Source organism: Podarcis bocagei (genome assembly GCF_964188305.1).
Source record: "Podarcis bocagei genome assembly, chromosome: 4".
Lineage (NCBI taxonomy): Eukaryota > Metazoa > Chordata > Lepidosauria > Squamata > Lacertidae > Podarcis > Podarcis bocagei.
Window position 1 is genome coordinate 97,049,819 of NC_138128.1, and position 14,707 is coordinate 97,064,525.

Below are 14,707 nucleotides of genomic sequence, written 5' to 3' on the forward strand. Positions count from 1 at the left end.
CAGACTCCATCTTGGAGGGCAACAAATGGCTGAAGCCATCGCAATTTGCTTTCATTTCCTCAGGAGCAGCTGTTGCTCAAAGTGTGATTCCTGCTGGGAAGGGGGATTAGCAAAGCCGTCTCCATTTCTAGTGCTGAATTAGGTACCTCCCTGAGCATGCTCATCTTTCCTTTTGAGTGTCAAGGTCTTTGAAAACAAACTGCCCCGAACACCCATATTGACCTGGCATCAGCATGTAATGGTTCAGGACCGCAGTACATCAAGGACTGGCTCTCCTCAAAGGAACTGACCAGGATCCTGCAATCATCCTCTGAAACCCTTCTTCGCGTGCTTCCTCAGCAAGAAGTCCAGAGGGTGGCAACGCAAGGACAGGCCATTTCCACAGTGTCTCCCCATTTGTGGAAAGCTCTCTCCAGGCAGGCAGGAGGGAGACACCGTTTTCTGGTTTGTTTCAGGTGCCAAAATGTATTGGGCTGACCCTGCCTGTACCACTTCCTGACAGGCAGACATTCTCTTGTCCAGAGGGCAGATGAACTAATGATTTAACAGCCCTTCCCTTTTCCTAGGGAACTCTGTGAAGGGGGAATAGGGGTCTCCTCACAGCCAGTGGCGTAGTGTGGGGGGTGCAGGGGGGGCCGGCCGCACCGGGTGCAACATCTGGGGGTTAGGGTTAGGGGGTGCAAATCCACGGGTTAGGGGGCGCAAATCCACGGGTTAGGGGGTGCAAATCCACAGGTTAGGGGGCACAAATTACTTGCCTTGCCCCGGGTGCTGACAACCCACGCTACGCCACTGCTCACAGCTCTCAGTTCCCAGGACTCTTTGGGGGAAGCCATGACTGTTTAAAGTGGTGTGACGCTGCTTTAAATGTATAGCACACATATTCCCACATATTCCCACATACAGAAAACTCCTGTTTGAGGAAGTTTTGCTGGTTTCATGAAAAAAGAAAATGCATAAAGATTTCTCTGTCCAGTCCTCTCTGTGGATTCACAGGCCACAGCCCCCATTGGGGCCTCCTCAAGTGCTTTCGCCAAGCCTCAACCTTGTTCTTAACCTGTATCTTGCTTTCACATGGCTGGAATCTAGCCTTCTCTATGAAAGTCAGAGTCATGCCATCCATTGTTCTGCCCCCTTTTGTCTCCTCCCCCCTTTCCCCGTCTGGCCCACCAGTGCCACACATTTTGCCCATGGGGGAATCGAATGTGGCCAAAGGCTGGAAAAGGCCCTCACCCCAAATTTATGATAACCAGATATAAAGAAACAAGGAATTCCAGCCACATGTGCTTCTCTTTCCAACCATGTGATTCTAAATTTCATTGAAGGTGCTGATGGATGCAATACTTGCTTCAGCTTGCGCCTGACTGTTAAAACATTAAAATAGGATGTTTCTGAAAGCGGTGTGCTTTTCTTAGGCAGCTCTGTGCCATTATTCCAGTTCTTCTTGCCAAATATGATCGTGATCTGAGAAGTGGTGAACTGTTCATGATGGTCTACAAGATAGTTACATTGTCTCCCTAGCATATAATTGCCCTGAATTTCTTAGTACCTTTTCCTTCCCCTCCCGAAAAAGTCAGTTCAGATTTTCCATGTGACTATAGTTTTACTGTAATTGACCAGGGTTAAATATCTCCCTCACATTTGGCAGCCTTCCTGTACGTGCTTCTGACACCCAGGCACAAGTGAATAGCAGACTTTTGATAGGTACTTTCTTGTTCCTTGGAAGGAGTCACTTGCAGGCGGAGCGCTGGGATCTCCTTACAGTTTAAGAGACTACTAAGCAAAGGTGATAATTAAGTTGTTATTCATAGTGAAATGAAAACCCTTAAGAGCTTTATCTAGCAATATAATGAGGTTTATTGTAAAGACAGCTAAGAGCCCTGTGGCACCCTATAGTCTGAATTCATTGTGCCCAAATGTACTTTTTGTAGAAGGTGCACAAAGGCAGATTATCAATTCATCAGCCCAATGTTATTCCCTGCATTCATAGAATCATAGAATCATAGAGTTGGAAGAGACCACAAGGGCCATCGAGTCCAACCCCCTGCCAGGCAGGAAACACCATCAGAGCACTCCTGACATATGGTTGTCAAGCCTCTGCTTAAAGACCTCCAAAGAAGGAGACTCCACCACACTCCTTGGCAGCAAATTCCACTGTCGAACAGCTCTTACTGTCAGGAAGTTCTTCCTAATGTTTAGGTGGAATCTTCTTTCTTGTAGTTTGGATCCATTGCTCCGTGTCCGCTTCTCTGGAGCAGCAGAAAACAACCTTTCTCCCTCGTCTATGTGAAATCCTTTTACCGGTATATATTTGAACATGGCTATCATATCACCCCTTAACCTCCTCTTCTCCAGGCTAAACATGCCCAGCTCCCTTAGCTGTTCCTCATAAGGCATTGTTTCCAGGTCTTTGACCATTTTGGTTGCCCTCCTCTGGACACGTTCCAGTTTGTCAGTGTCCCTCTTGAACTATGGTGCCCAGAACTGGACGAACTGGACACAGTACTCCAGGTGAGGTCTGACCAGAGCAGAATACAGTGGCACTATTACTTCTCTTGATCTAGATGCTATACTCCTATTGATGCAGCCCAGAATTGCACTGGCTTTTTTAGCTGCCGCGTCACACTGTTGGCTCATGTCAAGTTTGTGGTCAACCAAGACTCCTAGATCCTTTTCACATGTACTGCTCTCAAGCCAGGTGTCACCCATCTTGTATTTGTGCCTCTCATTTTTTTTGCCCAAGTGCAATACTTTAAATTTCTCCCTGTTAAAGTTCATCTTGTTTGATTTGGCCCAGTTCTCTAATCTGTCAAGGTCGTTTTGAAGTGTGATCCTGTCCTCTGGGGTGTTAGCCACTCCTCCCAGTTTGGTGTCATTCGATTGAGAACCTTCTGTTTTCCATCAGCTGTGTCCAGGGCATAGACACCATTGATTGGAAAGGGGAAGAATTAAAGAACAGAACTGAGATGAAAAATGAAACTATGAAAATCATATCCCAGACAACTCTTTTTCGTACAATGTGCAGTTGTTCAGCATCTGTGTTCAATTGCCTGGAGCTGGTGTGCTTACCTGTGGTCCTCCAGTTATTGTTGGACTCCAATAAATTGTTGGACTCCGATATATAAAAAGTTGCAAGGCTATCAGCCAGGTGCCCTTCTCTGAGAAGGTCATTCCAAAGAGAGGTACTATCACCAGGAATGCCTGAGATCCAGTTGATCCTGTTGATACAAAGCTCTCCTTCAATCAGATATATTGTTTGCCCCTTCTCGCCCCCTGCTCCTCAGATATTCTTTTCTGGTGCTGCTATTCATAGACTCATAGAGTTGGAAGGGATCCTTGGGGGGGTCATCTAGTCCAACCCCTTCAGTGCAGCAATCTCGGCTCAAGCATTCATGAAAGATGGCCACCCAGACTCTACTCAAAAACCATCCAAGGATTCATTGCATAGGTGCTACCAGGATTTTATGAGACATGTTAGTTGTATGAGTTGAGTCTGCCTGTGTTAGACTGGAGCCTACATATGGAAAAAGAAGTTCACCTGTCTATGTCAGGCCCAGAGAAAGGTGAGGTGCTTGTGCTGGACGACAGTGATCCCACTCGTCCACAAATGGCTGCTCACCTTGTTAAAATCTCCTGCAGCTAAGTACAGTGGCGTAGCGTGGGTTGTCAGCACCCGGGGCAAGGCAAGTAATTTGCGCCCTCTAACCCGTGGATTTGCGCCCCCTAACCCTAACCCCCAGATGTTGCGCCCGGTGCGGCCGGCCCCCCTGCACCTCACGCTACGCCACTGGCTAAGTATTCTGCTCCCATTGAGTGTAGAAAATGCTGTATTATCTCTTCATTTTCATAATTCCCCCCTCCCCTGAAAAAGTTTTCTTTCTGAAAAACAGGCATGTTACACCTTTTCAAGCTGTTTAGGTAAAAGTCTTCCTTTCTTTCCAGCAGAAATTAACTTACATTATTTCTTTTCCATCAGAACGACATGGGGGGCCAACGCAGTCTGATAAACAAGTGGACCACCTTCTTGAAAGCCAGGCTCGTTTGCTCGATCCCAGGTCCAGAGGGAGCAGCTACACATTTTGACGAGCTACGTAAGTGAATTTCAGCTTTAGTGGTTGTCTCTCTCCCCCATCCCTTCTTTAATCACAGAAGATAAAGACTCTATAAACCCATTTTCTTCATTTGAAAGTAGCTGCTACTGGGGGCATGGGAAATTTCTTTAAACCCTCACTTCCCAAATTGCCCCCCAAATGGGCTCAGCTGTAAGGTAGACACACAATATGGAACAAAAATGTGTACAGTGTAATCTTTCTCTGTAGAGGTCAACTAACAGCCCCCTGGTGTTTAGGGGACTTTTTGTGGCACAGTATCCAAGGCGATCCCTGTAAGCAGGTTTTGTTGTCATAAAATTTGCTTGTTCAGACCCAGAAACCTCCCCCCTAAATAAATTCACACACGACTCAAATTTTGGTTTTGGGCAGAGTTTGGGCCACAACTTTATTGATTACAGAAAGTGACTGGTTGCATAGGCTCTGGTTCGACTAGCTCCCTGCCATGCAAGTAGCACTGACCCAGGGTTCCAGCATAGGTCAGCCAAGGGTGAACCCCTGGATAAGCGGAAAGGCGGGAACAGGCTGTCTCTGCCACCCAAATGTCCCCCTGGATTCATGCACCCTCTCAGGGGTTGACTAAACCATCGAGTCCCTGGATTCCTTTAATGGAATACCCTTCACATAGGGATGGCGAGAGCGTTCTCCCATCCCTATCACCTGAACCAGAGCCTATCTGCAACCTTACAAGTTGTGACGATTTGCTATGCGGCAGGCGAAACCCAAACAGCAACAGCCAATCAGCCAAGTGGGGGAAATTCCTGCCGTACCCCTGTCCCAACAACAGACAACACACGATGGCATAGCAAGGTCAAGCGCAAAACCCTAAAAGTAGGGGGAGGTGGGCAGGTGTTCCGAATGCACACGCTGAAAGAGGAAGCTCTGGGTCACGTGCATGGGCATAAATAGGTCCCTCAAACCATTTGGACTGCGTTCCATTGGCCAGATTGCACCCAGCTTTGAGGGACCTACCACTCGGGTGTTGTGGCTGACCAATTGTACCCACCCACAACACAGGGTGTTGGTTGTCCAGGTCTCACCACAATACGTGCCCCCTTTAAGGGAGGACCCAATATCTCTAGCCAAAGTTCTGGCCTCCCTTTAGACATGCCTCCAGGTCCTGTATTGGCCGCCTCTTCTGCTGCTCTTTGCACACCAATCTTACTAAATGCAAAGATTTCCACCCATGTGGTTCCTCGTGACAGCCAAGTAAGAGCAGTCCTTTGGGACACCTGCATAACATGTTATACAAAGCTCTGCAAACAAGAATCCTGTGGGTGGATGTCAGGGAACTGCCATCGGAGGAACAGGTGGTGGAGGGGCTCAGGGAGGAAGAAAGAGACTCAACAGCTGAAGCAGGAACCAGCAGGGGGAGGAGTGGATCTCTGAGGGAATGCGAGCAGGAGGGAGGGCTCAGAGACGCTTCCAGCGAGAACAGTGGGGAGGTATCTGAGGCTCCCATTGGGAGACCCACGCCTCGCCGGAAACTGTCACGCCGTGAGTCCAGGAGACGCGTTTCCGTTAAGGAGCTTCTTTGCTGGAAACGCTTCCGCAGACAGCCACTGTCAGACTCTACGAGTGACTAGAGCAGACATGTTTGAGGAGCTCTGTCACACACAGAGGTTTGTGGAGCCGCACAAACTCTGAGGGAGCACGATTTTACGCACAAGCAGCTAATCATCCCATTACAGTGAGCAAACACTTTTACTCCTACTAATTGCAACAGCATGTGAGTAATAGCCAAGTGGTGGCAACCATGCCTGGACAGGTAAACGGAGCCTTGGCGTCTGTATTGCTTTGTACAGGAAAAGCAAGCAGCACACGACAAACCCAGAGAATATATTTGTTTATGACTTGTGCTTAGAAACTGAGCTGGTCACCTCGTGTTCTGTGGCAATCTAGACGGCAGGTGGGGGCTCACATGAGTGAATACATTTGCATTTTAATAAACGAAAACCTTGCACACAGAATAATAGGATGCAAAGGGAAAGGCTAGGCTAGAACCCTTTCCCCTTATATGCTAGCTTTCTATCTGAAGGGAGGGGAGTGCTGCGGGGGAGCATTCCAACATCTACCCCATGCCTGAAATTGTAGACTTTGTCAACCACTTTAGTGAAGCAGAGCTGGGCCTTCACTGGAAAATGTATCATGTTTATGCGTCTCGCGGGTGTGGCTCAGTGCAAAAGAAGGAAAACACAGTGGTACCTCGGTTTATGAACTTAATCCATTCTGGAAGTCCGTTCTTAAACCGAAACCATTCTTAAACGGCCACCAGTGCCCAGTGGCGTCGCAACGGGGAGGGGGGGGCATTGCGCCCTGGGTGCCATGTCTGGGGGGGGGTGACAAGAAGGCACCCCGCGGGAGCTCGCCCCACCATGGCAAGATCCTCTGTTCGTGGCTGCAGCCACGACCAAAGGATCCCGAGGCCGGCGGCAAACCGGTTTGCTGCCAGTGTTGCTTGAGCGCCATACGGACGGCAGTGGGATCCCTCCATCGCCGCTACAGCAGTATGTAGAGGATCCTCTGTCCGCAGCTGCAGCTGTGAGCAGAGGGTGCCAGCACTGAATGGCACTGGAGCACCACCACTGGCAAACCACTGTGTACAGCGCATGTGTGGCGTCGCTATGTATGGCGCATGCGTCGGACGTAGCGGCACCCCGCCCCAGATGTCACAATGCCTTCGTTCGCCCCTGCCGGTGCCCTTCCACCGTTCGGATTCCTTTCTTAAAAGGTAAAGGGACCCCTGACCATTAGGTCCAGTCGTGACCGACTCTGGAGTTGCGGCACTCATCTCGCTTTATTGGCCGAGGGAGCTGGTGTACAGCTTCCGGGTCATGTGGCCAGCATGACTAAGCTGCTTCTGGTGAATCAGAGCAGTGCACGGAAACGCCATTTACCTTCCCGCCAGAGCGGTACCTATTTATCTACTTGCCCTTTGACATGCTTTCGAACTGCTAGGTTGGCAGGAGCAGGGACCGAGCAACGGGAGCTCACCCCGTTGCGGGGATTCAAACCTTCTGATTGGCAAGTCCTAGGCTCTGTGGTTTAACCCACAGCACCACCCGCGTCCCATTCCTTTCTTAGACCAAAGTAAAGTTCGCAAACCGGGACACTACTTCTGGTTTTGTGGAATTTGTAAACCGAATCATTCTTAAACAGGGCTGCTCTTAAACTGAGGTACCACTATAGATGTTCCTGCGTCAGGTCCTCATGTCTACCTGGCCATTCTGTGTCTACAAGCTTTTCAGTCCCAAAGTGGAGAGAATGAGCTGGAATTTAAAATAACTCTGAATCACAACATTCCATCACACAGAGTAACAGTGGCTTAAATGGCTTAAGCTGGGTGGCTGTGCCGGTACAAGCATAGGCATGGAGCCCTTTCAGGAATCATAGAATCATAGAATCATAGAGTTGGAAGAGACCACAAGGGCCATCGAGTCCAACCCTCTGCCAAGCAGGAAACACCATCAGAGCACTCCTGACATATGGTTGTCAAGCCTCTGCTTAAAGACCTCCAAAAAAGGAGACTCCACCACACTCCTTGGCAGCAAATTCCACTGTCGAACAGCTCTTACTGTCAGGAAGTTCTTCCTAATGTTTAGGTGGAATCTTCTTTCTTGTAGTTTGGATCCATTGCTCCTTGTCCGCTTCTCTGGAGCAGCAGAAAACAACCTTTCTCCCTCCTCTGTGTGACATCCTTTTATATATTTGAACAGGACTTCAGACACGGACTGATATTTACAAATTTGATAGCTTTTATTTCAGGCTTTTGTTTTGTTTTTGTTCTGCTTTTGCAGACTGGTTGACACAGCCTGTGTCTGGACACGTGGCCATGGGCCCACACATGCTCTGCCCAATATTTGTGTAATGTAGGGTAGCACAAGAGAAACACTCTGCATGTAGCTACTTGCTCCCATACTCTCCTTTTTGACAAGAGGAGATTGCAGAAATTGCACATCCACGTGCAACATCTTGCCACATGTTATATTCTGTATACAGTGAGGGGCAGGCACAGAGGCTTACCACATGTACAGTATTTGCAGTTATGGGTTTGGAGTGTATTAGTGAGGCATACTAATAATTAGGGTCTGGGAAATAGTAAATTATTTGCCTACGCAGCAATAGAAACTAAAAAGTGAGAGCCATTGCTTTATTTTCAGGGGTTAGACAAAAGTTTGAAAATTTGAAAAATGCATATAAGTAAGAAAATACCTACATACTTAACTTTAAAAGCAACATATTCTCCATTGCAGAAGACGTGTTCTTACTTTCTACGAGAGATGAAAGAAATCCTATGGTTTATGGTGTCTTCACTACCACCAGGTACGCTTTACTTCTGGAGACCAAACCTGTGCACAAACTAAAATGGAGCGTCTATGGCTGGTTTATAATGCAATACTAGGCCTCAGATTGGATTACAGTAAATATTATTTTGCCTTTTTACAACCACCTTAGGAGGTAAGCGCAGGCAGGGAAATTGTGGTTTTCTCAGTGCCCCCCAGTGAGAGCCAGTTGGTGTGGCAGATGAAGCGCTGGGCTCAGATGTGGGAGATCAAGGTTCAAGTCTAAGATCCAGCTATTAGACTTGGCCAAAGCACGTTCTCTTTGCCTGACAGATCTCACTGTCATGCTTTGAGGTGAAAATGCACTTTTGAGCTCTTGCGGGGAAGGCAAGATACAAACATAACATATGGCTGACACCCAAGCCCAGCGTTCCATTTAGCATGGAATCCCTTCTGTTCTTCAAGGTTTAAACAAAACTCTGCAAGGGTTACAAGCCAGTATGTCAGGCCTTCATCAGAGCCCACCCTCTCATAAACTCGTATAAGATGGATTCCAACTTCAATGGGAACTGTGTTTGGTAGATTATTATTTCAAACTGCTGATCAGCAACTATTTTTGAGGGACTTTGACAAAAGACTTGGTGCGAAATGGAGGTTTTCCACAGCATTTCATCCCTGCCCCTCTTTTCTCTTTAGAATTGACAATAGGGAATGGAAACAGGTAGATTTAGCCCAGGGCCTGCTAGTTCCTGAGCCTTGTTTCAATTTTATAATTCTAATTATGAAGTCCACTATACATGATAATCTAGAGACAGTCAGTGGATTCTGCACTATAATACTTTTCAGTTAATGATTTGTAGCTTCCTACCCTCTGGGAAGCCTTGCCATGTCAATTTATCTATCAAGGAACCTTATGTTCTTCCTGCCACAAATGTACTGCATGTTGCAGAGGTTTGGGGAGGATGGAAGAAAACTTAGTTTGTTCTTCAAGATTCTGCCTCCCTTTTCAGTAAAAGCAAACAGGAAAGTCTTTCACATGTGTATCTAGATTGTCTTTGAAAGCAGTGGTGATTTTTCGAAACCTTGTAAATATCGTTGAGTATATTGAATTTGACCAGTTTGATCTGGTTCATTTCCTATTATATGCAAATGACGGAGCATGTAATTTTCACCCACCAAAAAGTGCCCGGTATACTTATGGGGGGATTTGTTGTTATCAAGCAAAGAAGAAGAAGCAATTATTCACTTTGAAAGTTTGATACGTAAATTGATCTTGAAGTCAGCGGTTGTTTTCAGGTGCTGAGCTGAATACGCTGCACTCACGACTTGCTTCTGTTTTTGCAGCTCTGTATTCAAGGGCTCTGCTGTTTGTGTGTACAGCATGGCCGATATCCGAGCTGTTTTCAACGGACATTATGCGCACAAGGAGAGTGTGGACCACCGCTGGGTGCAATACGATGGGAGGATTCCATATCCCAGGCCTGGGACGGTAGGTGTCGTGTTTTCCAATTTGGCTTATTTTATATGCCTGGACAAATAACGTATTGTTGTTGTTGTTGTTGTTGTTGTTGTTGTTGTTGTTGTTATTATTATTATTATTATTATTATTATTATTATTATTATTATTATTATTATACCATGCCACTCTGGGTAGCTTCCAACAGATATATTTTCCTTCCAGGATGCTTTCAATTCTCCATTCATCCCTTTCCTCATGTTGACAGTTTCTGTTGCTATCTTTTTTCCTCTTTTTCTTTTGAATATGCCCGTCTTCCGTTTTTCTGAGACAGCTGTTGCCAAACTGCTTATTTCCTGATTGTCTCTCAAACTCTGCTTTTCTAATCTTTGGCTGCATTTCCGTGAGTCGGCAGGGATTGTCTCTGAACCATCAGCGGCTCATGCCCTGGAATAATGCTTTGCTTTGTCAAACATTAAATTATGAGCGTATGTGTCTTAAATCTTGCGGTTCTGTTTTGTTTTTACTGTCTCTATTTATGATATTTTCTTTAGATGTGGCCATTAAATTTGACCCCTTTTGGTATAAATTGTTTCAGAACATCGTAAGTAAATAGTGGCTGGCTTTTTTAAAGATATGGTAATGAATATGTCAGTAATGGGAAGAAAAGAGTTATGCTTAGTGCAAGGAAAACCTCTAGATATTGAGTTGTTAAAAGCTCTGCATTTGTGTACAGCTGACAGCTATTTCAAAGGCTCAGGCCGTTCACCGTTACTTTGGACAAAGGCTCATTAAACACATTGTGACTTAGTTGCAAAGCTTACCTTGGAAATGAAAAAACAAAACAAAAACACATCATTTTGTTCACCCTTGAAAGGGATGTGTGGATGCCTGTATGTATAAAGGATCAGTGCTTTGTGCACAAACAAAACAAAACCCAAAGCACTTCTCATCACTGCTTCTCCCCACCAGCCGGCTGCGAGGTCCCTAGACTTCTCTGGAGCAGAAGAGGGAGCTGATGGGAGCAAAGGATTGCCCCACTTCCTTGGTGGAGCATCACACACGTATTCAGGACACCCAAGGGAATGCGTGTCCCAGCCTGCCGGGTGGGAACATGGTGTGACTCACAACCCTTTCACCTTGGCAGGAGTGGACATGATTAATGTCACAGGTGTGCTGGGACATTTAGTCCTCCTTTGGGGGAATGTGGAGTCCCTGTCTTGGGTCAGTTCCGGCTTCTCATCAGGCAGGGGAAGAAGATGGCCGGCCGCCAAGGCATCTCACTACTCAGGTGCACTCAGAAGTTCCTGCTTTTATGATGGCCTCCTTTTGATTTATTTATATGTGTGTGTGTGTGTGTGTGTGTGTGTGTGTGTGTGTGTGTGTGTGTGACATATCTAGTAAGGATGTAGACATTGTCATTCATTTGTTGCATTGGGACGCGGGTGGCGCTGTGGTCTGAACCACAGAGCCTAGGGCTTGCCGATGGGAAGGTCGATGCTTCGAATCCCCGTGACGGGGCGAGCTCCCATTGTTTGGTCCCTGCTCCTGCCAACCTAGCAGCTCAAAAGTACATCAAAGTGCAAGTAGATAAATAGGTACCACTCTGGCGGGAAGGTAAATGGCGTTTCCGTGTGCTGCTCTGGTTCGCCAGAAGTGGCTTAGTCATGCTGGCCACATGATCCAGAAGCTGTCTGTGGACAAACGTCGGCTCCCTCAGCCAGTAAGGTGAGACGAGCGCCACAACCCCAGAGTCATCCGTGACTGGACTTAACGGTCAGGGGTACCTTTACCTTGTTCCATTTCTATTCCACCTTCTTCTCCAAGACGCTCAACATGGTCACATGGTTCCCCCTTCATTTAATCCCCACAACAACCCTGTGAGGTAGGTCAGTCTGAGAGGAGGCAGTGCCTGGTCAAAGTTCCGCCCACTGAGCTTTATGGCTGGGGGGATATTTGAACCCTCGTCTCCCAAGTCCGAGTCCAACACTCTAACCCCTACACACACAGACACCCCAAATCCATTCTAAATTCACTGATTGGGAGACAGTCTCCTGGATGCAAATGTTGCGTGTGTAGGTCCCCAGGCCACCCCTTAAATAACTTCACACATAACACGTAATTTTAGTTTTGGGTTTTGGGCACTATTTTGGCCACAACTTTATTAAAATACAAAATCAGTGAGTGGTTGTTTAGACATTGGTTATGACTATCTGTCCCCCCGCCTGGGACAGAACTGACATCCCAAGGTCCGATTGGTAGCCAGTAGAAGGGAAAGTCAAACTTGGGGGTCATTTGAGCTAAGCGTCGGACCCACGCCGCTCACCCCAGCAGCTCCCCGAAAGCTTGCCTGCCCGGTCCTATGACAAGGATTCCCATAACAGGGATTGGGCGGCCCTGGTCCCATAACAGGGATTGGACGAAATCGTGGCAAGCCCCAGGATTCCTTTAATGGAATTCCCTTCAGCGCAATAGGAGGGGCAGGCACAGCCTATCCTGACCCCTCCACCACCAGCATATTATAACCAATGCCTAACCGCAACCTTACAAGTTGTGATGAATTGCTGAGTAGAAGGCAAAAACCAAATGGCACAGCCAATCACCAAATGGCAAAATTCCTACTAGGCCCCTGCGCCAAGGCAGACGACCCCATGACAGGCAAAGCAAGGTCAACCAGAAAAGAGGGCGGGCGGGCGGGTGATCCGATGCACTCTGCAAAGAGAAAGAGAAACCAGAGTGCACTGATATTTAAAGACTATGGTCCCACCCACCCAATTTGCAGCATACAATTTGCCCCAGCAACCCGGTTACCCAATCATGATGCCAGGCAACAACTATTAACCTGCCTGGCAACAAGAGGCCTGGCCCGGTGGCCCACACCGCAACACGTGCTCTCATTTATTGGAGAACACGCTTTGCATGGTTAACAGGGGAACTGAATAACTTTCCTTGTCCATCCTAAACATGTTCATGTTGCCCCATAGCTTCTGGACAAAGGATTTTATATGGCTTCAAGCTTTAATTGCTTGAAACAAGCCTCCAGCCTCCAGGCTGGTAAGAGATATAAGAGATATGTAAAAGGTAAAGGACCCCGGATGGTTAAGTCCAGTCAAAGGTGACTATGGGGTTGCGGCCCTCATTTCGCTTTTCAGGCCAAGGGAGCTGGCGTTTATCCGCAGACAGCTTTCCGGGTCAAGTGGCCAGCATGACTAAACCACCTCTGGCGCAATGGAACACCATGGCAGAAACCAGAGCACACAGCAACACTGTTTACCTTCCCATCTCAGCAGTACCTATTTATCTACCTGCACTGGTGTGCTTTCAAACTGTTAGGTTGGCAGGAGCTGGGACAGAGCAACGGGAGCTCACCCCGTTACGGGGATTCAAACTGCTGACCTTCCGACCGGCAAGCCGAAGAGGCTTGGTGGTTTAGACCACATTGCCACCTGCTGCTATGATGGGTACCTGCTATTCACTGTCCAGGACCCTGATCAGTAATCTAAATTTATCCCTAATACTTGAAGTATTTTTTATTTATTTTTAATAAAATAAATAATTGGTAAAGTACAGGAGTGGGCAGGTGGGGAGTTACTACATGAAAGGATAGGTACAGATGTAGCTATTTAAAATGGGAAGTAATCAACCCCTGCAATACAGGACTATTGTGATGAACCCATGACCTTGAGAATAAGAGCCTCATGTTCTACTGACTGAGCTATCCCAGATGTCAATATTGTATCCCATCAAACTTATATTTGTGTGTGCATTCAAGTTTCCTAGGGATGGTATGACGCTGGATTTGTTGACTTGGCTGTGTAAAAACAACAACAACAACAACCCAGTGGTGTAGCATGGGTTGTCAGCACCCGGGGCAAGGCAAGTAATTTGCGCCCCCTAACCCGTGGATTTGTGCCCCCTAACCTGTGGATTTGTGCCCCCTAACCCTAACCCCCAGATATTGCACCCGGTGCGGCCGGCCCCCCCTGCACCCCCCACGCTACGCCACTGCAACAACCTCAGCAAAAACCAAAAGCTGCTTTATTGAGAGTGTTGAAACTACCCAGAAAGGAAGAAAGTCCTTCTTTGTTTAAAGTTCCTAAGCATCTTGTAGCATATTATGCACAACAAACTAATTTGCTGTGAAATACATTTTCTTTCATGTCTCATTGCCAGAGATGAAATTCACTTCCTTGAGGCATTTCTTAGCACTCTTTTACACATAAGCAGGCGGATTTTTAATGTTCTGTTCAGCGGGCTTCTTCTCCCAAGTAAACAATGTCGCAAAGTACATGTGCTGTGGGAGAGCACTCTGAAATTGCAGCTATGACTAAATATGTGGCACTTTGTGTCAGAGACAAACTCCTGCTAACATAGCCTGGAAATGGACAGCCAGCATGGTGCCAAATGGCGCAAGCGCACTGCTCAGCCTCTCAGTTGCTCCCTGAGCATCACTTGTCTGCCCTCTGGTACTACTTAAGAGACCACAGCCAATGGAAACGACTGAAAACCTGCCTGTTCTTCAGGGCTGACTTTGAGCTGGCTTCGCTGCTTTCGGTGCAAATGCATATTTTCCTCTTTGGAGCTGAGCTCTGGAAGAAGAATTTCTTAAGATTCTTTCAGGCTCCCCAAACAGCTGTTGTGCAAAATAACATGAACTATATGGACTGGTATGTGGAAGACGACCAATTTCTGTACCGCTGGCTGGGATTGTGTGGAGGGGGGCATGGAGGAGGCAATGTATATTTCTAAGGAGCATCTCCACCCCCATCATTCAGCCCGGACACTGAGCTCCAGCTTTGAGGGCCTTCTGGCGGTTCCCTCATTGCGAGAAGTGAGGTTACAGGGAACCAGACAGAGGG

General features: G+C 47.3%; 1 protein-coding gene across 1 annotated transcript in view; it reads left to right on the forward strand.

Moving 5' to 3' along the window:
- SEMA3D (semaphorin 3D) overlaps window positions 1-14,707 on the forward strand; it is a 184,828-nt gene that overhangs the window by 123,014 nt on the left and 47,107 nt on the right. Inside the window, exons 9-11 of the mRNA XM_081191628.1 lie at window positions 3,977-4,091; window positions 8,363-8,432; window positions 9,737-9,881. Of these exons, the coding sequence (XP_081047754.1) occupies window positions 3,977-4,091; window positions 8,363-8,432; window positions 9,737-9,881 (330 nt within the window). The remainder of the gene's footprint in view (window positions 1-3,976; window positions 4,092-8,362; window positions 8,433-9,736; window positions 9,882-14,707) is intronic.